Genomic DNA, 25,097 nt, shown 5'->3' with positions numbered 1-25,097 from the left:
ATTCAGAATGACTGAGCTGTACGGAGCAGAATCGTACTTCTCTACAGGCGGCATTTCCTAACGACCGATTATGATGCTGGATTCGGACAGCCTTTCAGAAACGTGCCGTCAGACTCAATCTGTAGTCGGAATCAGACTTTGGGGGCCCAGAGGGTGCCCCCCTGTACCCGGAGCCTTCCCAATCAGGCTCTAGGGGGTTCCCATGGGACCCCCCTTACAGCCATGCACAGTGTGCCAGGCATCAGGGGGTGCCACCACAGGGTGCCCGATTTTCCCCAGCCACCCATTTCTTCAATGGGAGCATACGCATCCAGATGCATCATACTTGGTCGGTTGGACTCTCCCGAGTCGGTCGAAACCATTCCCAAACTGATTTGGTCGGAATGATTGCCAAACCACATTGGAATCGGGATCCAAGTTGGGTGGATGGCTGCCGACATGGTCTAGGGGAATCAGACTGTCGGTTGGAGGCTTTCCGACCAACATCGTAATCAGACCCTAAGTTTCCTTAAAAATACATCATGCCTCAAATGACTAAATTCCCCCACCTCACATTTGCTTTCCCTTCAGGCACGGCTTTAATTCCGAGAACTGCTATTACAAAAAAAATAACGTCCAGGAGTGCAGCACCTCGCATCACACTTTTAATGACTGCATTAACAACTGTTGGACTTTTTGCAGGGGCAACCCTGAACTTTTTGCCTTCCTCCTGTATTTCTTCTGACCTGTTGTTGGCTGTTTTATGACTCTGGGCACTTTACCACTGCTGATCAGTGCTGAAGTGCATATGCTCTCTATTGTAAATTCATGTATTGATTGGTGACTCCATGATTGGCTTATTTTGTTTACTTGTCAGACCCTAGTACAGTGCACTGCGTGTGTCCAGGGTAGGTAATCCAAATGCTGCTAGTGAGCTTGCAGGCCTAGTTGTGCCACCCACAGAAGCAGCCTGTAGAAGTGTGTCTCAGGTCTGCCATTGCAGAGCCTGTGTGCAGTCTGGTACTGCCATGTTGACTGACCAAGTGCACCCACTTGCCAGTCCCTAAACCTTCCCTTTTCTTCATCTCAGACACCCCTATGGTAGGCCCAAGTGCAGGGTGCATTGTAAGTATAAGGTAGGACATGCCCTGGTGTGTGTGTGGCATGTCCTGATAGTGAATTACAGCCACTTTTGTTTTTCACTATTGCAAGGCTACCTGTTCCCCATAGGCCAGAATGGGCAGTTTGATTATAACATCCTATAATCCTAACTGACACAGGGAATTAGGTAGAAATTCGAGTTTAGTATGCCAGAATTCAGAATGATAAAATACATATTTTAGTGAAGTTGGTTTTAACATTCCGTGTTTGAAAATACCACTTTTAGAAAGTAGGTATTTTCTTGCCTAACTATCCAACGCTGCTTCTGCTAGGTTGTGTATTCCTTGTCTGGAGTTTGAGTGACAGGGGCTGGGGGATTCCAGGAGACAGGGTGAGTCAGCACAGGGCTGAATGGAAAGAAATGCATGTAGATGAGTGGGAGGAGTTGCACCTGGGACCTGAATAGGGCTGTGCCTTCCCTCCACAATGCTGGCTCCACCTCCTGTGGTGCGTCTGATGTCCCTGGCCTACACTGTGAAAGGAAAGAAGGAGTCTTGTCAACAAAGTGCTCCAGGACTGACCAGAACTGGTTTGGACTAGGCAAAGACCTCTCTGCCTTCAGAGAACAAAGAGAAAATGAGTATAAAAGAGAGGCCCCAATCCCCAGAATTTTAGATCACTTTGGAAAACAAGAAGAACCTTTGCTAAGGAGAGGAACCAGAGAAACTGAGGCAGAGACTATTCCTAACTGAGTGTTGGTTGGGGGATTGGCCTGCAGTGGTTTCCTGACTGCCAAAGAAAGGAGAAAGGAACTTTGTGTGTACTTTATTCAACTTGTGAAGGATCTCCAAGGGCTTGAGATAGAGCTTGCCTCCTGCTGAAGTCTCAGGGACAACAGACTTCACCCACCATCTCCCCAAGAGTTCTTTTGAAGTGCCTACTGCTGTGTTGGGCCTTCTGATGGACTGCGTGTCACATGGAGCTGGGACCGCGACTCATGAAGAAAAAGTGTGTCACCGCCGCAGCCGCTGCCGTCGCAACACTTGAGAAGGGTGTCGCCGCTGCAGCTTTCGCTGTGCATCGCGAGGAGCGCCTCGCCGGAGAAGAGTGTTGCCGTTGCATCAGATGCCTTTGCATCATCGGAGAAGCGTGTCGCCGCCAATACGTTTGGTACTGTGTGATGGTAAGAATGTTTAGTTTTCTATATTTATGTCAAGTTCAGTGCCAATCCATAAGGGGTGCACAGTTAAAGGCTGGGGGTCAATAACTTTTTAATTTCCTCAATATTTAGTGGTGGTACCGCAGGGGTCGTCACTTAGCCCTCTGCTATTTAACATCTATGTGACTCTGCTGATTTTTCTGGCGGAGTGACTGGGGGCTAAAGTGATGGCCTACGCGGATGATACCCAACTGCTGTTCACTTGGAATAAAGAAGATGACTCGGTGGCTAGACCTCACCAGTGTCTGTCCTCAGTCTTTCAGTGGTTGGCTAATGCACAGCTGAAATGTAACGAGGCAAAGTCGGAGGTCCTGCTGTTTGGTTCCTTTTCTCCTGAGTTCAGAGCAAGACTCTGGCCCTCGGGCTTTCCATGTCCCCCCAAGATTAATGGGGACGTCAAAAATCTCGGCTTCTGGTTTGACGAGAACTTGAACTTTGCATCGCATGTAAAAAAACTGTCCGGCACATGCTTTGGGCTGATGAAGAGTTTGAAGAAGTTTCTCCCCTTGCTGCCATATAAGGCCAGAGAGACGGTGGTGCGCGCACTGGTTCTCTCCCGCCTGGATTAAGCGAATGCCCTCCTGGCGGGCAGCCCGGGCTACCTTGTAAAGAAATTGCAAGTGGTCCAAAATTCGGCCGCCTGACTTCTAGGGGCGCTGTCCTCCAGGCATAGTGTACGGGCGCAGCTTCGGTCACTTCATTGGCTTCCCGTTGAAACACGACTGAAATTCAAAATGCTGTCAATTGTGCAACAGGCCCTCTATGGATTAGGCCCCTCTTATTTGCAGGACAGATTCACCTTCTACATTCCTAGGAGACAGCTTAGGTCGTCCTCACTGCTGCTGATGCAGGTGCCCAAATTTAAGCGTCAATGGCTTGCCCGTAGAGCCTGCCTTGCCTGGAATTCGCTTCCCCTGACATTGAGGGCCATTTCTGATCCTCGTCTGTTCAGGAAGTCTTTGAAGACTCTGTTGTTTTAATGGACATCTGTGTTTTTGGGCCGCCTTTCTGTTGCTAGCGCCGGGACACTTCCGAGTAGCTGTGCACTGAATAAATTAAAATAACATAACATAACATAACATAACTGATATCTTTAGCGTTGTTTGTTTAATCTGCATCAATGTTAGCAAATAAAATCCAGAGCAGGTAGATGAGGTTTCCAGAAAATCCAATTGGAAGGCAATGATAAACAGAGGGAGTATAGACATATTTTGTTTTTTTAATTGTTTTTTAAATTTGGCATGGGGGTGGTTTAAAAAAGGGGGAGAGGGTTAACATTTAGCAGAAGCTTGGAAGGAGTGATTAAATCTGATGGATTTTCATTAACTAATAGAGTCAGAATTAAACTGCATGAAATTTGGAAGCTAGGAAATTGAACACACATAAGGCCAGGACAGCCATGCAACCAATATTTGCTGCAAACAGCCAAAGGTTGGAGCACAGGGCCTGGTCGAGCCTTTGCATAGTGCAGAGTGGGTACGTGTCAGCCCATGAGCACTAGAGTTTGAGTGGCCATGCTGAGTTGGGCACAGGGCTTGGCCCTGAAGCAAACCCAGAGGCCATGGCAGATTGGAAGCGGGTCTGAGGGTGTCATTTTGAGAGCATTTTGTTAGAATCGTTATAGTTCAGTAAAACGTTTTTAAAAAAAGTGGAAAATGCTATAATAAATTGGCAAAAAGCACTGTACACAGCCAACATCTGTGTACATCAAGAGGGAGCTGCTCACCTTTGTTAGGGAGAGGTGTGGCGCAGTGGACAGGGTGGATGCCCCCAGAGCACGAGCCTCACCATTTGATTCCCGGCACCGGCGGCAGCTCGGCTCAGCACCATGTGACTATGGGCAATAGCTCACTTGATCTCCCTGACGGCCTTGAGACCCTTAGGGGTGATTAGTTACAATGTTATGATGTCACCAGAACTCCTTGATTGCAATATATTGCATTGTGATTGGATTGGAATTAGCATGCTTAATGCTTGTTTACCATTTATGAATAAATTGTTGCCTGAATGAGAGGCAGGGGAGAGGGTTAATGGATGTATGCGATCCAAAAAAGAGGCAGAGAGTATTGTGATGAGTGTGGAGAGATGGTAGTGATTTGATAGTAAAAGGGATAAATGTGTAATGGGCACTGATGCAACAGTTATAGCTTCTATTCTTACAAAATATAAAATATCTCCTTCATTTCAGATGTGGAAAACTGCCTGAAGTGCCCTGAGGACAAGTGGCCCAATGTCAGGAGGGACGGCTGCATCCCTAAAACCATTGTTTTCCTCCCATACAATGATGTCCTTGGTGAGACTTTGGTCTTCACAGCTGTATCCTTCTGTATAGCCACAGCTGTAGTGCTGGGAATCTTTATTAGACACCGAGACACACCAATAGTCAAGGCCAATAACCGAGATCTCAGCTACGCACTCCTCGCCGCCCTAATGTTGGCCTTTCTCTGCTCCCTCCTATTTATAGGACGCCCCGGGACATGGACCTGTCTGATCCAACAAGCTGCATTTGGGATTATTTTTACTGTTGCTGTGTCTTGTGTTTCAGCAAAAACCATGACTGTTGTCATTGCCTTTAATGCCACCAGGCCTGGCAGCAGATTAAGGACATGGCTGGGATCACGGGTGTCCGGCTCTATTGTCCTCATGTCCACACTAGGAGAAGTGGCAATCTGTCTGTCTTGGCTGCTCACCTCTCCACCTCACCCTGGCACTGACACACAGTCTGAGACTGGGAAGATAATCTTGCAGTGTGACCAGGGCTCTGTCACTGCCTTCTACAGTGTGATTGGTTACGTGGCCCTCTTGGCCTTTGCTAGCTTCATGGTGGCTTTTCTCGCCAGGAACCTCCCTGACCGATTCAACGAGGCCAAGCTCATCACATTCAGCATGCTGGTGTTCTGTAGTGTCTGGGTCTCCTTCATTCCTGCCTACCTCAGCACTAAGGGCCGCAACATGGTGGCTGTGGAGATCTTCGCCATCTTGGCTTCTAGCGCTGGACTGCTTGGCTGTATCTTCATGCCCAAATGCTATATCATTCTATTTAAGATGGATATTAATACCAGAGAACATGTAGTTTTGAAACGTAATACGTAGTATTGAAAGACATTGTCATATGGCCCTACATGACACACTACCAGAGAGATAGTCTCCCACGTATACATACATTTTGTATTTTTTTTAAACCGCAGAGTTTTTTTAGTTCTGTAAATTTCCTTGGGTACATGCGTCTCACTCTTGTTCATCATAACTTCTCAGGAGCTCCCAGGAAAGAATAATACTGTGAACATTGAAGGAGAAGAACAGTTTGCTCAGCCAATACTCCTCAGGACAAATCCAGTGGTAAGAGTGGGTCAGAGTTGATCAATGAGACTCTAGCGCTTCCAGTGGTGGGAGAAGGAATGACACCAGAGTACATTTTTACATCCTCGTTCTACATGCAGAGCAGCTGGGGCACAGATTGAGGGCAGGGTAGAAAGGGCACAAGAACTGGACACAGGCAAGAGCTGTAAATTCCATCAACTGGCCTAACTTTTGAAACCTAGATAAATGTAGCATTGGAGAGGAGAATTCTATATTTGCAGAAATTCAAAATATCAGTTTAAGGTTTAAATGTATTTCTTTCTAGAAATGTGGGCTTGAAGATCTATTTATGAAACTAGACCTGATCATTAGGCAGATGCAAATGTGTGTGCAGGTGTGTCTGATCACACATTGATGCCCTACTTGGTGCAGTGGAAGGTGCGGTGGAGAAATGCATGAATGGTTCCCCTGACATCCGCTTTCAGATTCTTTCATCTCTTTTTGAAGGGCTACAGGTAGGAGGAGCTGAAAGGATGCGCTGTTACCTTTATCATGAAGGGCATTTCAATATGTCTCGATAGAAGAACTGTTGTGGGTCCACCATATGGCACACTGTATTTTCTCTCCTGTGTTAGCCTAACTGCATGTAGTCGGCCACTTTAGCTTTGCAAATGTTATGAAAGATCACCCTTGTTTCTGTACCACACTTTATTTTACAAACAAGCTGCGCATGGTTGGTTATTTAGCTTTACGGCTGGGATTCAGTCTGCACATTACATACAAGGTCAAATAACACTGCACCCTGTGTTTCTCTGTTATCGGACACTGACACCAACACATAATAGATGAATCCAGCAGCTGTTTTTGAACATGCAATTTTTATCATACAAGCCGGGACTTTTCTGTTTGAAAATAATGAGGAGAAACTCTTGCAGAGCAAAGGTCCCAGGACGAGAGAGCTGCGCCATCTGAGATGTAGCACAGCTACAATTTGAGGCCAGGTATGGGGTCCACCACTAATCGCAGAAATCTCTAATATGTCACTGTGCTTCCATAGTGAGGGTAGGCTTCGGAAGATCGGTCATCCAATGTGGCAGGATGTTTTATTACGTATAATCTATTGATCGTGCTAATCACATTGTTAACCTTCATATATTTTCTAAATGCAGCGCAGTTGCTTCATGATAGAGCACGGTAGTTTCAATAAATATTGTAAACTTACTTTGTGTCTCTTTTTTATTTATTGTGGACATGTATGAGTGAGAGAACGAAAGGTCATGACCTGCTACTATCAACCCTGAGAGGGTCGAGAGGGTTGTGTTCTGGGGTGATAACTTACTTGTTTTTCTGGGAAGGGTAGGATGGCAGGTAAGACACCATGAGCAACCCTGGATTTGGGCCCATAGGTACTTATGTGGTATGGTTACTGAGTCCCTACATGCTGAAGTCACGTGATCTCTGACATAGTTCTGTTTCTAAGCAGAATCCCTGTAACATGGCACCACCAACACTTGGTCTGGGACTTATTTACGAGTCTCCTGAGTAGTGCTTGTGCTCGCCCTTGATACTCTTACACCTCTCCCCGGATACGTCCTTGGTGTTGGGGATTCATCCTCCACAATATTCAATAAGCACCTAATTCTGTTTGTTTTTCATACTCGAAAGTTTAAAAGGATAACCCATTTTTTTTGTTATACTTTGTATTTCATACTGCTTAATTTATGGCAGCAAAATGGCCTTTTGCTATTTCAATGAATTGCAGACCTGCTGCCCATGCACGTTACGCATCATGGACTAGCTAATGTAGGTGTGCTTTTATCTTTGTGTTAGAACCAGACTGCTTATCGCTTTGAAGGCTTTTATTCTTGGGTTGAATTTGAAGCTGTGAATGGTAATACAAATACATTTCATCCATTCACAACTCCTCCAGCATAAGCTCAATACAGAGCATATGAACTCATGGAAATACCACTGTCATACTTGGTTCCTTGGCACCCTCCCACATATACACCTGTACGCATGGGGCCCCTTAATAATGATGGGGCAATATGGCCGGCTTTAGCTGGGTACACTCCATATCCTGATTTGGCTAATCAAAATCTTCTTCCAACAAAAGCATTATACAATGCTCTAGTTACTTTATAAAGATGCTTGACTCAATCTGAATTGCCGATCTTGTTGGCACAACCAGCAAGAGCTGGCCTGCCACTGCAAGCCCCGTTTCCTACAATAAGTCCTGCAATTGTTCATTCAGTTATGGGCAAGAGACCCACTAATCATGATGAAATTGACCAAATTGAAGCTGTGTTTCACCTTACGGGACCACATGACAAGCACAGGATTTTGACTATGTTCTTACCCCATGGAATGGTTCCCGCTGTGACTGCAACACTTGGGGGACAGTTTTTGCTGCCGTTTATTGGTCCTCAGATATGAATTTACCTTGAAAAAATGTAAAGACGAGCTTTAGAGCAAAACAGGAACCGGTTAGTTTAATTAATCGCAGTGGCAAGGAGATCAGCAACAAAGGTGTGTCTGAAGACTGCCTCCTTGATAGCGTTCAGGCCGAGCTCAGTGTTGTCAATCATCTTCAGTAGTTCCCATCTGGTTATCTCTAACCAGCGGGTGTTTGCTTTTGTTTTTACAGTGAAGAAAGGTATGAACCCTCTAGCTTTCACCTGCGTGTCTGAAAAAAGTTTAAATTCTTCCAAAATATTCTTGTACTGAGCCCAACCAAAATAGTCAGCAGTTCTTCTTGTTCGAGCCTGATGCAACAGAGTTTTCTCTATATCGGATGTCAGAACAATTCAGAGAGATCTTCTCCAGGGATGGTCAGGGTTAAGGTGTGTATGGTCACAAGGGCGCATGAGCCCCACCATCCAGGGACAAGATGCGCAAAGGCAAATTCTCTGCATCAACGTGGAGGTGCCCCATTAGAGGTCTGATAAGTGCAGTATTGCTTCACAATTTTAATTGTTGCCAAGAGTTATTGTTCCTTATCCTCCGAAACACAAAGAATAAAATGTAAGCTTCCGTGCAATTAGGGGTTTTCTCTTCCCTTCCACCATGTGTACCGATTTATCTTAGTATCCCAGATTTCCTGGCATGGGGTATCTGTGCTGGTGTTTGACCCCCTCCCATGGGATCCATTTCCCCTTGGGTCATCGAGATGAATGGCCCGCACTGGAATTCCATACAGGGAGTCCATTTTTCATTAAGAAGGTTTGCCCCAAATATGTTAAGGGCCACCCTGGGACTACAGACGGAGGCGGAAGTGGATGTATTTGTCCACTGGTGCAGTGGTTTTGCTACCCCTAAGAACCTCTTTTCTATGAAGTCTCAGTGCCAAACAGTGCCCTTCCCTACAGGCCCCTACTGCACATCCTATCTAGCTCAGTTTGAATGTCGGTAGGTTCGGTGAAAAGGTATAGTGCTGTGTGGTTGGTCTCATACCAGGTGATTTACTACTCTTGGTGTTGTATCTTGGCCCTAATCCTACATAGGTACAGGTGGATGTGACTTTTGGTTTCTTCAGGGCTATCTCTATGGAGCCTGTCTGCGCATACGGTGTAGGGTATCAGTGAACATATGGAACATGACCTGTTCCTGGTTTGGGTGTCCACGGTAGTCATGTGCTGATACTATGTGTTGTGTTGGAGTGTGCTGTGTAGTGTGTGAGGAGTGCTAGTGTTCAGTTCAGTGTAAGTGCAAGTAAAGTGGGAGAGGTCACTATGCAAATACTGCAAAGATGTTGACGTAGTTTGCATGAAACTAGGCAGATTTCTGGCTTCAGAGGGGTGTGAGAGCACCCACGCTAGGCAGAGAGAGCACAAAAATACATAACTTTCAAAACATTCATAGGTCTTGAGATGATCTCCAAGGGAGATGTCTGTCATATTGGTGCTTGGTGCCCACGGGTGTCTTGGTGCAGTGCAAAAAAGAGTTTGTAAAGAAGTGTCCGTAAAGGCAGCTAGGAGTCTATGTTTTTGAGTAATTGGCCCACATTTATGTTCTTTTGGGGGCTTCAGCTGGAGAGGTTGCGGGCTTCTGCAACAAAGGTGCAAATGTGGCTCGATTGCAAACATGTTTGGATAAGAGCTGTGGGTTGTAGGTTAGCTTGGAAAAAACACATATCGTTACAGTTTTTGGTAAATTCCTGTGCCTTGTTTTTAGGGGTATGTTCTGTAACTTTACTATGCACAAAACATTTTAGTGGGGTACTGGAAAGAGGTGGTAGTACTTTTAGGGAATGGTGAGATTAGGTCTCTTCAGGGTTATTTTGTTGGTAATTTGGTCACCCCCTCACTCGCAATGGCATGGGAGAGTACTTTACTTTGCAGGCTGCCTCCTTTAAGAGAGTGTGTGTGTGTGTGTGTGTGTGTGTGTGTGTGTGTGTGTGTGTGTGGTTTTATCAGTGCATAGGGTATCCTTTTGACCTTTCCATGCTTTGTCCAATGTGAAGGGAAGTGGACATGGAATCATTTTTAGGGGCTTTGTTGGTAATGGTGATGTTTCCGTTCTCACATGCTTGTCCATCTCCCTAATGGAGTTGGGTGATTAGGTGATGCCCTTTTTATGGAAAGTTCAGTTTTTCCGGACTACTTTTGGGCTTCTTTGTGTGTATTCACCAATGCTTTTCAGTGATGCTGCTTTTAATGTAGTGTACTGGAGGTAGTCGTGGAGTTGTTTGTGTCCTCTCTGTGACTTTGCAGGGGAGTAACTGGGATTCGTCATGATCGGCCCAATGTGGGTAATGCCAATGACGGTAATGGATTTCCTGTATGGACTGGGTGTCATGTGGTTGCTTGCTTTAGAGTTTTGAGTACATCCTTGACCTAGGTGTGTGGGAAACCTGGCTCCCGACACCGGAGCGTCTGCCTCATTTTGGAGCTGTAAGGGGGCCTTCATTTGGTGGAAACTCTGGGCCTTTGGAAACCTACATAGCTCATCCGAAGTTGGAATTCGACGAGTGGACCTCGGTGCTCATTTCTATACACCAGTCTGGAGCCACCCTGCTCTTTCATTGGACAGCCAACCTCGCCCCGGGGGGTCAACAACGGAGAGATGCCCATACCCCTGTGGACACCTGGATGGCAAGCTTAGCGCGGATTCCCGATCAATATAGTGCACTGAGGCCCTAAAGTTGTTTGCGAATGCAGGTAATGTAATGTATCTGGAAAGGGTATGAAGGGATTATGTCTTGTTTGCGAATGGTTTTGTGTGTTTGCATTCAGTGATTGTGCAAGGGCATTGCCTCCCCACACAGTCACTCCTCCATGCTGTGGCTGTGTCCCTGGTCTTCACTGGCCTGGTTCCCTGTCTGCTGCACTGTTACAATGGGCTTGGCCAACCACCCAGCCCCTGCTGCGGTGGGGTGGATGTTGCCTGCTTTCCCTGAGGCTGATTGTAAGATGCATTTGTGTTGCTCTGGGCATGATTTTGGGGATGAGTATTCTGAGGGGGCTGTCCAAGGATTATTCCTCTGTGCTCTTGATAAGTATTTAGGAGACAATAGTAGGTTCTGTGGTTTCTTCAGTAACAATAGTGTTATTCTCTGACATCTGGTGGCTGCCAGCCTCTCTGCTGTCTGGTGCTAGCACTCTGTTGCAACCCTCTGGGATTCCGTGATTGATTCTTCTTCAAGCCAGGTGCCATTTGCACTCTTGTGGCCACCGCAGTGCTCTTGAGGGTGATCTTCCCCTATTCTTGGTCATTCAAAGGGGGCCACCGCATAGGGGGTATGGATGTTCCCCTGCCCACTTTAGACCCAGGAATTTCCCATTTGATAGACGGGCATGTCAAATTTCTACAGAGGTCACTTGTCTGGGTGCCATTTTTGCGAACAGGTAATGGGCTTCCGGCACGGGGAATGCACCACATGGCACCTCCTCTTCACCACTTCCTCACTGGAATAGGTGCCACAGTGGTAAATGAGGCTGATCTGGGTAACCCCCGGGAAGCATGTGGGGTAGTTGCTAACGCCCTTGTCCCGCTGTACCTTGGGCTGACTTCCCACCTAGTCTCAAAAGATTCAGTAGGCATGTGGGTGTCATCGTCTTGAAGGTCTGCCCCTTGCACACCTTGCATGCTATTCTTTTGGCAGTTTCTACCAAGAGGTGATTTGCGTGACCTGCCCACTGCCGAGATAAGGCGGATAGCTCTAAGAGACTTCCCATGTATTCCTGGACAGTCTCTTTGAAGGAGTTATCTCTCAGATGAATAATGCTCTTTTTCCTGTTTTGAAATGGAATTGAGCATACCGTATAGTTTTAGACTATAAACATTAAAATAGTCGTACACGCACCTTTGCAATACAAAACACACATAGTAAGACACTTATAAAGAATATAGTCTGTAAAAAATATAAAACATCTTGGATATTTCCAACGGTTTCTCCTGCCACAATTTAGCGCCTGAAAGCAGAGATTGGACAGCCTTCTCAGCGCTTGGCTTTCACATGAGATACTCTAGGCTCCCAATAGGCTATAAGAATAGCCCAGGACTATTTGATATTGACCCTGAAGCATTATCCTATGTAGATGATATCCACCCTACAGACGATGAATCAAACCCACATTTAGCCAGAGTAGATCATATAATATTGGAATTTGCTGAACATGACTATAAATTAAACTTTAAGATATCTAATATAGCTTTTCTGAGTGTTATTTTCCTGGGATGTGAATTTACACATGAGGGAAAGAGATTTGCACCTCATTTTCTGTAGATGTGTGCATACTTGCAACCTCCAAATACATAAAAAGAATGTACAGTCCTTGTTAGGATTTCTTAATTTCAGCAGGACTGCATTCCTGATTATGCACAACACATCAAACAACTTTAGGAATTAATACACCCTGATTTTTCTACTTCAGGTTGGACATCACAGCACACAGATACACTCAGATCTTAACAACGTCACCTACATACATGTGTTATACAGTGTGCAATTGGATTTACCTATATAACCTTTAATGATTGTAAAACAGTGCCTAAAGCATACACATTTAATGTATATTCCAGTGCTGAAATGTGTTCTACTTTCACTGAAAAAATACTGACTACAGTGCAGACAGGTATCAATCAATCAATTAATCAGGGGGTTTATAGAGGGCGCTACTCACCCGTGAGGGTCTCAAGGTACTACGGAGGGTGAGGGGGGAGCAGCTCCGGATCAGTTGAAGAGCCAGGTCTTGAGGTTCTTCCTGAACATGTGCAGGGTCGGGGAGCGTCTGATGTTCACAGGGAGCTCGTTCCAGTTCTGGGCTGTGATGTAGGAGAAGGCTCTCCCGCCTGCTCTGATTCTGCGGTTACGGGGGACCTCTGCCAGGGCGTGGTCGGTGGAGCAGAGGTTCCTCTTTGGTACATGAAGGATAATCTCTTGTTGAGGTATTTGGGTCCGAAGTTGTTGAGGGATTTGTAGGCGTGGGTGAGGAGTTTGAAGGTGATCCTCTTCTCGACAGGGAGCCAGTGAAGGTCTCGTAGGTGTTGGGTCAGGTGTTTGTGGCGCGGTGTCCCGAGGAAGAGTATGGCTGCGGCGTTCTGGATGGTTTGGATTTGGTGTAGAAGAGTTCTGCTAATTCCTTTGTATAGGGGGTCGCCGTAATCCAGTCTGCTGGTTATGAGTGCGTGTGTGACGGTCCTTCTGCAGTCGGGGGGAACCATTTGAAGGTCTTACGGAGGATGCCCAGGCAGTTGAAACTGGTAGAGGCGACAGCGTTGATCTGGAGGTTCATGGAGATGGAGGAGTCGAGGATGATACCGAGGTTTCGTACGTGGTCTGTAGGTGTGGGTGGATCCCCGAGGATGGTGGGCCACCAGGTGTTGCCCTAGTCGGAGGTGCAGGGTCCGAGGATGAGGACCTTAGTCTTCTCTGAGCTTTAAGCAGCTGTCTTTCATCCAGGCTGCCACATTCTTCATTCCTTCCTGGAAACTGAGTGTGGTGTCTTTGGGATTTTTCATGAGTGAGAGGATGGGCTGGGTGTTGTCGGCGTAGGATACAATGCTGAGCCCATGCTGTCTGACGATGGTGGCGAGGGGGGCTATGTAGATGTTGAAGAGCGTGGGGCTGAGCGAGGATCCTTGGGGTACTCCGCAGTTGATATCAGTGGGTTCGGAGAGGAAGGGAGGGAGTCTGATCCTCTGGGTTCGGCTGGAGTAAAAGGATTTGATCCAGTCCAGGGCAGCTCCTTGTATTCCCATGTCTTGGTGTCTGGCTGCGGGTGTGCAATGTGAAACGGTGTCGAAGGCTGCGGAGAGGTCAAGAAGGATGAGGGCCGCGGTGTGTCCCAGGTCGAGTAGCATGCGGATGTCGTCGGTGGCAGCGAGGAGGGCAGTCTCGGGTCTGTGGTTGCTGTGGAATCTGGACTGGGAGGCATCCAGGATGGCGTTCTCTTCTATGAAAGCGGTCAGTTGGGTGTTAGCGAGTCTTGATGACTTTGGCCATGAAGGGGAGGAGAGAGATGGGCCAGTAGTTTTTGAGGTCTGTAGAGTCGGTCGTGGGCTTCTTGAGGAGGGGTTTAACCTCCACACGCTTCCAGACGTCAGGGAAGTTGCCAGACCTGAAGGAGGTGTTGATGGTTCGTTGTAGTCCGGGTGCGATGGCAATGGCTGCCCTGTGGAATATGTGCGGTGGACAGGGGTCCGTTGTTGCTTCTGAGTGGGTTTTCTTCATGGTAGTGTGGATGTGTTCTGCGGTGGTCCCAGGTCATGATGGTGGCATGGGGGGGGGCGGTGTCTTGCGTCTGTTCGCTGAAGTTGTCGTAGAGGGCCTTGATCTTCAGATGGAAGTAGGAGCGGAGCTTGTCCCAGAGTTCCTGGGAAGGTGTGACGTCCATGGCTTCTCAGGGGGGTTTTGCAAACTGCTGTATGACTTTGAACAGTTCCTTTGCATTCGTCTGGACTTTGTATGTATGTATGTATAGCATATTTATAAAGCGCTCCAATCACCCAACGGGCATCCCGGCGCTGTGATCCGACTAATCCTGTAGAAAAGTTAGTACTAACAATGGCAAGCTACTCCATCCTAGGAAACAGATGAGTTTTCAATTCTTTTTTAAAGGAAAGAAGTTCTCCAGAGCATCTGAGCGGCAGTGGGAGATTGTTCCACAACTTAGATGCCATGTAGACAAAAGAACGTCCCCCCATCCGCTTCCTCCGGATTTTGGGGATAGTTACCAAACTAGCTGAAGCAGAGCGGAGAGATCTAATAGGGATGTACCAAGTGAACATCTCCTGTAAAGGAAGTGGTCCCAAACCATGTAAGGCCCGGAAGACCAAACACAAAGCTTTAAATTCAACCCGCTGGGAAATAGGCAACCAATGCAAATCTTCAAGGGCTGCAGATGACGAGTCAGACCGTCGGCGAGAGAGTGCTAGCTTGGCAGCAAAATTCTGGACCCGTTGAAGTTTGCCCAATGCCATGATGGGAGCCCCCAGAAGTAGTGCATTGCAGTAGTCAAGTCTACTAAGAATGATACTGCGCACTACTTCTGGTCTGGCATGGGCAGGGAGCAAAGGGAGAATCTTCCGCAAGGTACGTAGAAGCCCCATACAGGAAAACACTGTTTTGTCAATGAAACCCTCAAGTTGAAGATTGGGTTCCATAGTCATGATTACGAACCGAGCTTGCTGCTGCTACCGTGCCTTGAACGGAGGGAGGCCAGAAGTCTTGCGGTAGAGAACGTGGGACACGATCCACTGAACAATGCAACACCTCCGTCTTGGAGCTGTTAAATTGCAATGAGTTGTTACTTAGCCATGTTGCCGTGGAGACCATACAGTGATGAAAGGTCTCCAGTGATACCGCTTTCTCCCCCTCAAAGGAGAAGACGAGTTGGGTGTCATCAGCATAATTGGTGACCGTTATGCCAAAAGATTTAATTAATTTGACCAGGGGGCGGAGGTAAAGATTAAAAAGAATGGGGCTGATGGCTGATACCTGGGGTACGCCCTGCCCTACCCTTCTGATGGTAGACTTGAAGGGAGGCAGGGCAACCACCTGATGTCTGTTGGCCAGGTATGAAACAAGCCAATCTCGGGCCAGACCCATAACCCCGGCCTCCTCTAACCTCCTGGTCAAGATGGCATGGTTGACCGTGTCGAACGCTGCCGACATGTCAAGCAGCACTGAAAAGCCTGCCTGACCATGATCGGCACGCGAACGAAGGTCGCTCAAAACGGTCACCAAAGCTGATTCGGTTCCATGGGCTGGCCTGAACCCAAACTGCGCTGCATCCAGACAGTCATTAGCTTCCAGGAAATTGGACAGATGTCTTCTGACCAATTTCTCCAAGATCTTAATCGGAAACGGAAGCAATGAGATAGGTCTGTAATTAGCGGGAGATAAAGGGTCCAGTGATTCTTTCTTCAGCAGCGGAGAGACTACCGCAAGCTTCCAGCTGTCCGGGACCTGGGCAGAGCCTAGAGATTGACAGCAGATTGCGTGGAGAGGAGGAAACAACTCCTGCCCAAACACCTTCCAGAACTTGTGTGGAAGGACGTCTAAAGGAGAACCTGAAGACACACTATTAGCTAACGCAACAAATTCTGTAAAGGAAGGGGAGGGAAAGCTATCCAACCTTACTCTTCCATCCTCCACCTCAAGTGTAGGCATGGGAGCAGTCACTGAGATCTTAGGACTCATTTTACTCAGGATGGTCTCAATCTTGTCTTCGAAGGCCATGGCCAACGAATCACAGAGTGACTGAGAGGCAGGAATGGCGGTGGACGCACTAGCCGGTCGAGACAGCTCATTGACAATTTTAAACAAGGCCTGAGCTTTATTGGAGGCTGACAACAAAGTCTCCTCAAGGAACCTTGCTTTTGCGCCTTTGATCTGGAGCTTATAGGCTGCCAACTCACGCCTAAAAAGTATCAGATCCGATGCCAGATAATGTTTCCTCCATCTTCTCTCTGCCCGTTTACACTGAAGTTTTAGTTGGAGAAGCTCTCTCGAAAACCAAGGCATGGCAACTCTTTTCCTGTCTCGTATTTTTCTTAATGGAGCCAGCTTATCTAGAGACGCCGTAATACGCTGAATAAAGATGTTATAGCTTTGCTCCACATTCTCATCCAGGTGAAAGGTATTCAAGAGCAAACTAGGAAGAGGTTCACTCCTCAAGAGCCTTGACCATTGTCTACCGATCTTAGCATTTCCCATGCTACTACACTTTAGGTGATTTTCCGGAAGATCGGCAGAGAAAAGGACTAGGGCATGGTCCGTCCAGCATTGCGGTAGAATATTTCCCACCCTTACCTGACCAGAATTGGCATAGATCAGGTCCAGGACATGGCCCTTCTGATGGGTTTTCGAGGCCACCAACTGCTCCAGATTGATATTACTACATGCCTGGGTAAGGCATGAATAAGCTGAGTCTGTTGGTCCACCTGGCCATAGATTGAAATCCCCCAGCACTATTAGTCAGGCATGAGAATTATATAGATCATAAATCAGATCTATAAGTTCGGACACGGCCGACATAGCACCAGCTGGGGGTCTATAGAACAAAAGAACAGTAAAAAGCACACCCCCTGTCCTTTCAATGAAAAACCCATCAATTCATGTTCCCTGATTTTCTTAATTTCTAGCAGGGAGAAGTCCAATGACTCTCTATAGATCAGCCCTACACCTCCTCCTCTGGCACCAATACGTGGGTTATGTCTAATCTTATATCCTGGGGGACAGGCCTGACCCAGTTCAACTCCACTATCTAGCCTTGTCCATATTTCAGTCATGAACAAGGCGTCTAAATCATATTGTTCTATAAGAAGCGCAATCTCTGCATGATGCCTACCCAAAGATCTCACATTCAGCAGACCACAAGTCAAAGACTGAGGGCTGTTAATGGCAGTAGTGAGCTGACATTGTGCCAAGTCGGCAGGATTCAAAGCACAAAGATCCTCTTTTGTATATGTTATGCGCTTAAATAGGGGTGGCTCCACTATCTCAGCCGCCAGCGCGCCCTGTGCGCGAACGGGCGCAAACGGGCTTACCTCTGGCGCACCTCCGGCACGCCCACGGCGCGACCGCTGCGCACCAACGCTGCGCGCTGGACCCTCCATTCCTTTTTATCACTGTGGAGCGCGGGAAACCGCCTAAGCGAAAGTCTAGGACGCCAACCAAGATGGCGCCTAGTCCCCGGCCCGTTTATCAACCACTCACCTAAGATGGCGCCTAACGCCGCGATGTATACCTCCCCGGAAGCCCTACACACTAAGTCCCACAAATGTGGGTGAAGTTCCAATTTAATGTGCAGGTAAGACTCACTAATCACCCTCCTACGCGGCTGCACCGAATAATGTACAAGCGCGAGCACAAGCGCGAGCAGAACACGAGCAAAATTATAACAAAAATTAAAGTTAAAAACAGTAGTTTAAAAGCCAATAGAGCTATGACATGAATACAGGTTCAAAAGGATCACTTTGTCTCTTATGAATGTCCGTTTGTTGTCTCTTATGAACTGGTGACATTCCTTCAGGGTGTCCCTGTGGTTGTTCCGTGCTTCTGTAATTTTCTGGTTTCGCCAGGCGTCTGCAGGAGCGTCTGGCTTCTTGTATTTCTGTGGTGAACCAGGCGGCCTTCAGAGGGCGTGGTTTGGCCGGGCGGCGGAGGGGTGCAAGCTTGTCGGCGCAGCAGGAGATCCAGCAGTGCAGTTCCATGGCTGTTGTGTTGGTGTCAGTCGTGGCGCTGGGGGGGTCATGGAGGATGGTGGTGTTGAGGTGTTCTTCTGTGACCTTGCTCCAGTTCATTCACGGGGGCGCGGGGGGTTTGGGTGCAGTGGTGGTGTTGAAGATGAAGTGGACGCAGTGGTGGTCCGTCCAGAGGTGTGGCTGAAGCAGATGTTTGTCCCTCCCTCAAAGATGGGGTCGAGGGTGTGTCCAGCTCTGTGAGTGGGCGTGTTGCTTCAGTCCGAGGTTGGCGAGGAGGATGATGGAGTCGGGGTCATCGCCATTGTCAAGGTGGAAGTTCAGGTCCCCGAGTAGAGTGTAGTCCATGGTGATGGTGTGGGGTGCGGCGAGCTCGGCGATGACAGTTGCGGACTGGGCGCGATGTCCCGATGGTCTGTAGATGAGGGTGCTGCGTAGTGTAGTCCTGGGGCTGATCTCGATCTGGAAGTGGAGGTGTTCTGTGTTGGAGTAGGGGTCGCTCGTGCTTGATGTAGAAAGTCGGAGGGGGGTCTTGAGTGCGATGGTGAGTCCTCCTCCTGGGCGGTGGGGGCGGTCCTTTCTATGGATCTTAGAGCCATTGGGGATGGCAGTGGTGTTGGTCCAGGTCTCCATGAAGAAGGTGATGTCGGGCGAGAGGGTGTCGATCGGGTCCCAGATCTCTACGGTGTGCCGGTGAAGGGAGCGTACGTTGAGGAGAATGAGGGTTAGGGTTTCGGTGATGCGTGCATCAGGCGGGCCTTCAGTGGTAGTGGTGGTGGTGCCGCTGGTGAAGGATCTGCTGCAGAGTGTGCATGAGAACAGTCCGTGGGTGGTGTTAGGCGAGGATCTTTCGCAGTCGTTGTGTCTTCCGGGGTTGAGAGCATGGAGTGCGGTGGAGTTGTATCGGTGGGTTCGCAGAGATCCAGGGTTCCTGGCACTGGCCGTGTTCGGGTTGCGGACGGGAGCAGACGGGCTTGCCTTAGACATGCCTTCGGTGCGCCAGCGGCGTGCCACCAGCGGTCGCCATTAAGTAGGGGAGGGTTGTGCAGCTGGGAGGCGGGAACGGGGGCGGGTTGCGGCGGGAATAAAAGCAATGAAAAATACGGCGATAAACACAGAAGGACTACAGTACAATTCCAATTATACAATGAACGGTGGTACAGGAAGGGGGGAGCCGAATTCTAAGGGGGGCTCAATCAACTTGCTGCTGACACCCAAACAGAGGATACAGGTCTGATAGGGGGTAACAGTGTTAATGGGCTACAGTGGGGGTGAAGAAATCTCAGGGGTTTCACTGATACACCTGGTCCTTTTAAACCAACAAAGAGGAGATTGGCACAGAAGTAAAAACAATGCATTTATTAAACCTCAGATGAGGGAGATTGCGTCACACAGTACCCTCAAGTCACTGTAGGAGGCATTCTAAGGAGTACAGAGAACAGGGGCCTTACATAGCCACACAGGGGCTCAAAAGAAGGCGGTGCAAGTACACATGAGAAGAGTTACACACATAGATGGTCATACAGAAAATGCACAGTCAACAAGTAGGAGGAGTAATGAGTTGCTGACATCAGTTAGAACAGCCTGACAGTTCTATACTAGGAGCAGGTGCATTCTACTAGCTAGGCCCTTCTGAGAATGTGCAAGGTTCTGGAAGAGGGATAAAGCAAATGGCCCGCACATAGCTAACTAAGATGGCTGCCAAGTACAAAATGGCTTTCAGCTCATTCTAACAGATCCCTGCAACCTTTAACAGGGGAATGCAGGGGGGGGGGGAAAGAATTACCAGCGAGGAGCCCAGCAAGGAGAGGTCTCAAACCCTGCCTTGGTGGGACTGTATACCGAGCACAGCAAGGCGGAGCTGCTGGGGAAAAGCTGATGTCTGAGCAGGTATCCTTAAAGGATGGCCGCTTGCACAAGGGAAATGCTGTATTGTCGTCACTCCGGTGACCGCCTTAGAGGCTGTCACAAAGGTTAGCATTCCTAACGCTAAAGATCTCCATCCAAGATGGACACGAGGGGCAGCGTCCACAACAGCTGTTGATGGAGACTTCATCTTTGACCCGTCTGTTCTGACACAAGATATCCTACAGTACGAGCATGTTATCCAATGCTCACACCTGTCTCTCCTCTTGATCAGTATAAATATATTATTTACTCTGATGGTTCAGCCCCGACTGCTATACATTCTTAATGGCAATATTCAGTGGCATGCACCACTGTTGGCTGAACTGGAAGCTTTACTTCTCCAGCTCTAGCTTGCGGATCCAAAATTCACCGCCCGTATAATCTGTGATTCGTGTTACTGTGTACAGCCCTTTAACGACAATTTACATTCTCTGGCTGAAGAAGTCCTTTAATGATTCTATACATTATCGGCCACAGAATAGATTCAAAGATTCTAAAGGGAAATCAACGAGGCATAAAACAGTTTGGATTCTAGTGACAGACCTCAAAGACAGGTTGCCATGGACTCATGTTACAGATAGATTGAGTCATCAGCGTTTTTGGAGCACACGTTGTAGGGAGTTCTTTGGCTAATGAAGCCCCAAAATCTACAGTCGCAACTGCTGCTGTTGCTGTAATTACTCATTCTAAAACAAGAATAGGTAGTCATATCTTGGCTGCCCGTAATGCTAACAAAGATGGCACGCCTTTACCTAAAGGCTTTCCATTGAAATACACGCGCATGAAGGTATTGGTTCCGCACATGCTAGTGTGGCGGCCACAATTTCCTTGCTACAGCAACACTATTGGTGGCAGGGGTAGTAAAACCAGGCCAAAAAAAGTCTGGTGTTGCAACATTTGCCAGCAAATTAAAGCTTCCACCGGGGCCTGTCCACCGCAGACACACCTGATGATTTTCCACCAGCCTTTTGGCTGCTTTCCTCTGGACAACTGTGGTCCGTTAATTTCGGACACTGTTCAAGGTTCCTCTGGATATGGCCACAGCATTCGACTGTCGCTCAAACTGTTTTTAAAACATACAAGTCTTTATCAAGACATATTGATCCAGTACACTCCACTCAGACCAGGGCCCGGCCTTTGCTTCTGAAGCATATCGGATATTATGGCATCTCTCGGTGTACAGGTGCATTATTCCTTTCCATAGCGGCCTTAGGTTAGTTCTGGTGTGGATAGGATGCACCGTGACTTAAGCAGTCCTTAACAGCTGGAGTATTAGGCACTGGGCGTAGCTTGATCCATCACCTATATGGGCTTCACAAGATTTTAATAAGCTCCTAGAAAGATCTCTTGGTGGGTGGACCTCATACAAAGTATTTTTTGGAATCAAAATATATGTTACGGACTTTGACAGTCCAACCATTATGGCGGCTGTCACACCCTTTGATGTGCTGTCTAAAGGATCTACAAAGGCATCATGACACCCAATCCAACGAGCATTTGAAGACATATGCCTCTGTGAGAATCGATGAGGAACCCAAACCTTCTGGCAATATTCCAAAGTGCAGGGATCTTGTGTGAGAAAAGGTAGTGTTGAAAACGGAGTCTGGTTCATCATACCGAGCACCGGTGCCAGTCCGTGGCATACAAGGCACAATAACGTTTATCTTGCCACTGCTTCTTGGTTCCAAAGACAATCGTTTTGTCTCCAATGGTAAATCTTCTACACTTATGTGACAGGAGGTTTGGATACAATGAAAGACACAGACTCATCCCACAACAGCCAAATGCTTCTCGCTATACGATGGATCATCTTTGAATATGTAGCAATCAAGCCTGTGGTCTTGTAATTAAATGTCAGAGCTTCTACACTTAAGTGACAGGAGGTTTTAATACTATTAAAGACACAGACTGATCGTACAGTAACCCAATGCTTCTAGTTGTATTACAGGTAAGCTTTAAATATGTATTGATCAAGCCTATGGTCTTGTTATAGAATGCTAATTCTTCTGCACTTATGAGGCAGGAGGTTTGGATACTATTACAGTTGCAGACCCTGCACAATGTTTCCTCAGGTCTCAGTGCCTTATTAAGATGTCTTCCTGCTTTGATCTCGTCATCGTTTACCAAATTCAACGCGTCCTCCATCCCCACTGCATCAGGTACATCACCTTGGTCAGGGCAGATGAAAATGGGTTTGATGTTGATGTGACATAGGGATACCAAAACTCTCTAAAGCTCTGTCCTCCTCCTTAGGGTTACCCATGCCCCATCTGATAAAAATAATTTCTACTTTTATTCTAAAGCCTCGTTTTAAAAAAAACAAATCCTTCCTTAATGTGCCATCTACTCAGTAATAGGTACATATCAGATCTGTGTCCCATCACTCAGCAACCCTCCACAACATGTCAGCTCAGCCACCCATCACTCAGCAACCCTCCACAACATGTCAGCTCAGCCACCCATCACTCAGCAACCCTCCACAACATGTCAACTCAGCCACCCATCACTCAGCAACCCTCCACAACATGTCAGCTCAGCCACCCATCACTCAGCAACCCTCCACAACATGTCAGCTCAGCCACCCATCACTCAGCAACCCTCCACAACATGTCAGCTCAGCCACCCATCACTCAGCAACCCTCCACAACATGTCAGCTCAGCCACCCATCACTCAGCAACCCTCCACAACATGTCAACTCAGCCACCCATCACTCAGCAACCCTCCACAACATGTCAGCTCAGCCACCCATCACTCAGCAACCCTCCACAACATGTCAGCTCAGCCACCCATCACTCAGCAACCCTCCACAACATGTCAACTCAGCCACCCATCACTCTGCAACCCTCCAAAACGTCAGCTCAGCCACCCATCACTCAGCAATCCTCCACAACATGTCAGCTCTGCCACCCATTACTCACCAATCCTCCCCAACATGTCTGCTCAGTCACACAGCACACAGTAATCCTCCCCAACATGTCAGCTCAGTCACCCATCACTGAGCAACCCCCCACAACATTTCAACTCAGCCACCCATAACTCAGCAACCCTCCACAACATGTCAGCTCAGCCACCCATCACTCAGCAATCCTCAACAACATGTCAGCTCTGCCACCCATTACTCAGCAATCCTCCCCAACATGTCTGCTCAGTCACACAGCACTCAGCAATCCTCCCCAACATGGCGGCTCAGCCACCCATCACTCAGCAATCCTCCCCAACATGGCGGCTCAGCCCACCCATCATTCAGTCATCCTCCCCAACATGTCGGCTCAACCACTCGGCACTCAATAATCCTCCCCAACATGCCCGCCAAGCCACCCAGCACTCAGCAATCCTCATGATATTCTCATATTGCAATCTCTCTAGGTATCTCTTTTGAGTAAGAAACAACTGGGACCCGGCAACAGACCGAACTTATAAAGTAGTCCTGACTCTCCCATGTACTTATGACATTTTTTTCCTAAACTTTGCCTCTCGATGCTCATAGTGAACTAAATATTTCACCCCCATCCAGAATCCAAAGGATTGGAAATGTTTCTTGAAATACCTTGGAAAAACAAGAGACAAGAGGTGATTGTTAAAGAGGAACAGTTTGTTTAATTAAACAGAGGGGCCGGGAGAAGAGTTACTGGCGCAGGTGATGCAGCGGAGTTTACCAGCTCTACACATTCATACACACAACACTCATTTGGGCCCACACACATTCATACACACCGTGAGCTGGCAACTATCCACTGGTCATCAATTATATTTACCCTAGGAAACCTTTACGCCAGTATTCTTACCAATCCTGTCTAAGGAGTGAAATGCACTGTCGAAGGATCCAGTAGTAGAATAGAATAGGGAGGAACATACAGCAATGCGTGTATCTTTTGATTTAAAGAACCACAGACTCAGAAGGAGTTTCAAACGTTTATCTGAATTAATAATTTTGTGAGTCGAATCAAATACACATGAATAGACCAGAAATCTCCCTCAGGAAAATAGTACAATTAGCTTATAATCAGTTTCCATTAATACGTTCTTGCAATGACAGCACCTGAGGAGAGAAGGGACACAGAGCAAGAACGGAACATTTATCCTACAGATATATTTACCTAGAATGGTATGAGGACCCCGACATCAAAGAGTCAAGGATTCAGGACAGGAGTTGAGAGCAGAGAGGTACGACCATGCGTGGTTGCCACAAAGTATGAGGACATCAGTCGCCCTCCAAGGCCCAAATGCAAACTATTAATAAAGTCAAAGAGAGACATGTTAGAATACAAAACAAAATGAATTCACTGTATTCCACTTACTTCTACTCTAACCCCATTTACTTAATACATCTTTTGCATTAATAGCTTAGTAGTACGTGTATAGGTTAGTTTCAGCACGGTATGTTATTTTAAGCAGCCATTTTAGAAACTACTGAGCAGCTGCAAAGATTTCCCCCCGAGCGGCAGAAAAACATCACACCACGTGATGTGGTTGCCGCATGCGCAGAAGATTGCCCGCGTTTTAGCGGCCATTTTTGGAACACTCGAGTTACTTATTCAGACAGCACATAGAAAAGCTTCCCCTAGATATGATTATGTAAAATGTGGTGCAATTTTGGTTACAGTATTACATGTTATTCAAGAGGATTGCATACGAGCAAGTTTCTTTTGATGTGAAACCTTGCTCCATTAATCCCCTCTCTGATGGCATTTTATGCCATCACTAAATTCTATTTAAATCAGATGCCAACTTTAGCATTTTACCATATCGATGTCTTCAAATCTTTCATTCCTTCCCTTAGATTTCTTAAATTGTGATCCTTTCATTCTTTTGAATATATTTCCCTTCAATTCTTCAAGTCGTATTTCTTCTAATTTTCTTTTCCTACCTTTCTCATTACCTTCGTACCTTTTCTTTTTCCCACTGCATTTACGACAACACATTATCATTAGAACTAGCAAA

General features: G+C 47.3%; 1 protein-coding gene across 1 annotated transcript in view; it reads left to right on the top strand.

Moving 5' to 3' along the window:
* The window catches only part of LOC146829927 (vomeronasal type-2 receptor 26-like), a 57,036-nt gene extending 51,644 nt beyond the window's left edge, over nt 1–5,392 (top strand). The window contains exon 5 of the mRNA XM_085605716.1: nt 4,488–5,392. Coding sequence (XP_085461842.1) covers nt 4,488–5,392 — 905 coding nt within the window. The remainder of the gene's footprint in view (nt 1–4,487) is intronic.
* Nucleotides 5,393–25,097: the final 19,705 nt, after the last annotated feature.

The sequence above is a fragment of the Triturus cristatus genome, chromosome 5_1, assembly GCF_964204655.1.
Source record: "Triturus cristatus chromosome 5_1, aTriCri1.1, whole genome shotgun sequence".
Classification (NCBI taxonomy): Eukaryota; Metazoa; Chordata; class Amphibia; order Caudata; family Salamandridae; genus Triturus; species Triturus cristatus.
This window is presented reverse-complemented; position numbering and strand designations above follow the sequence as displayed.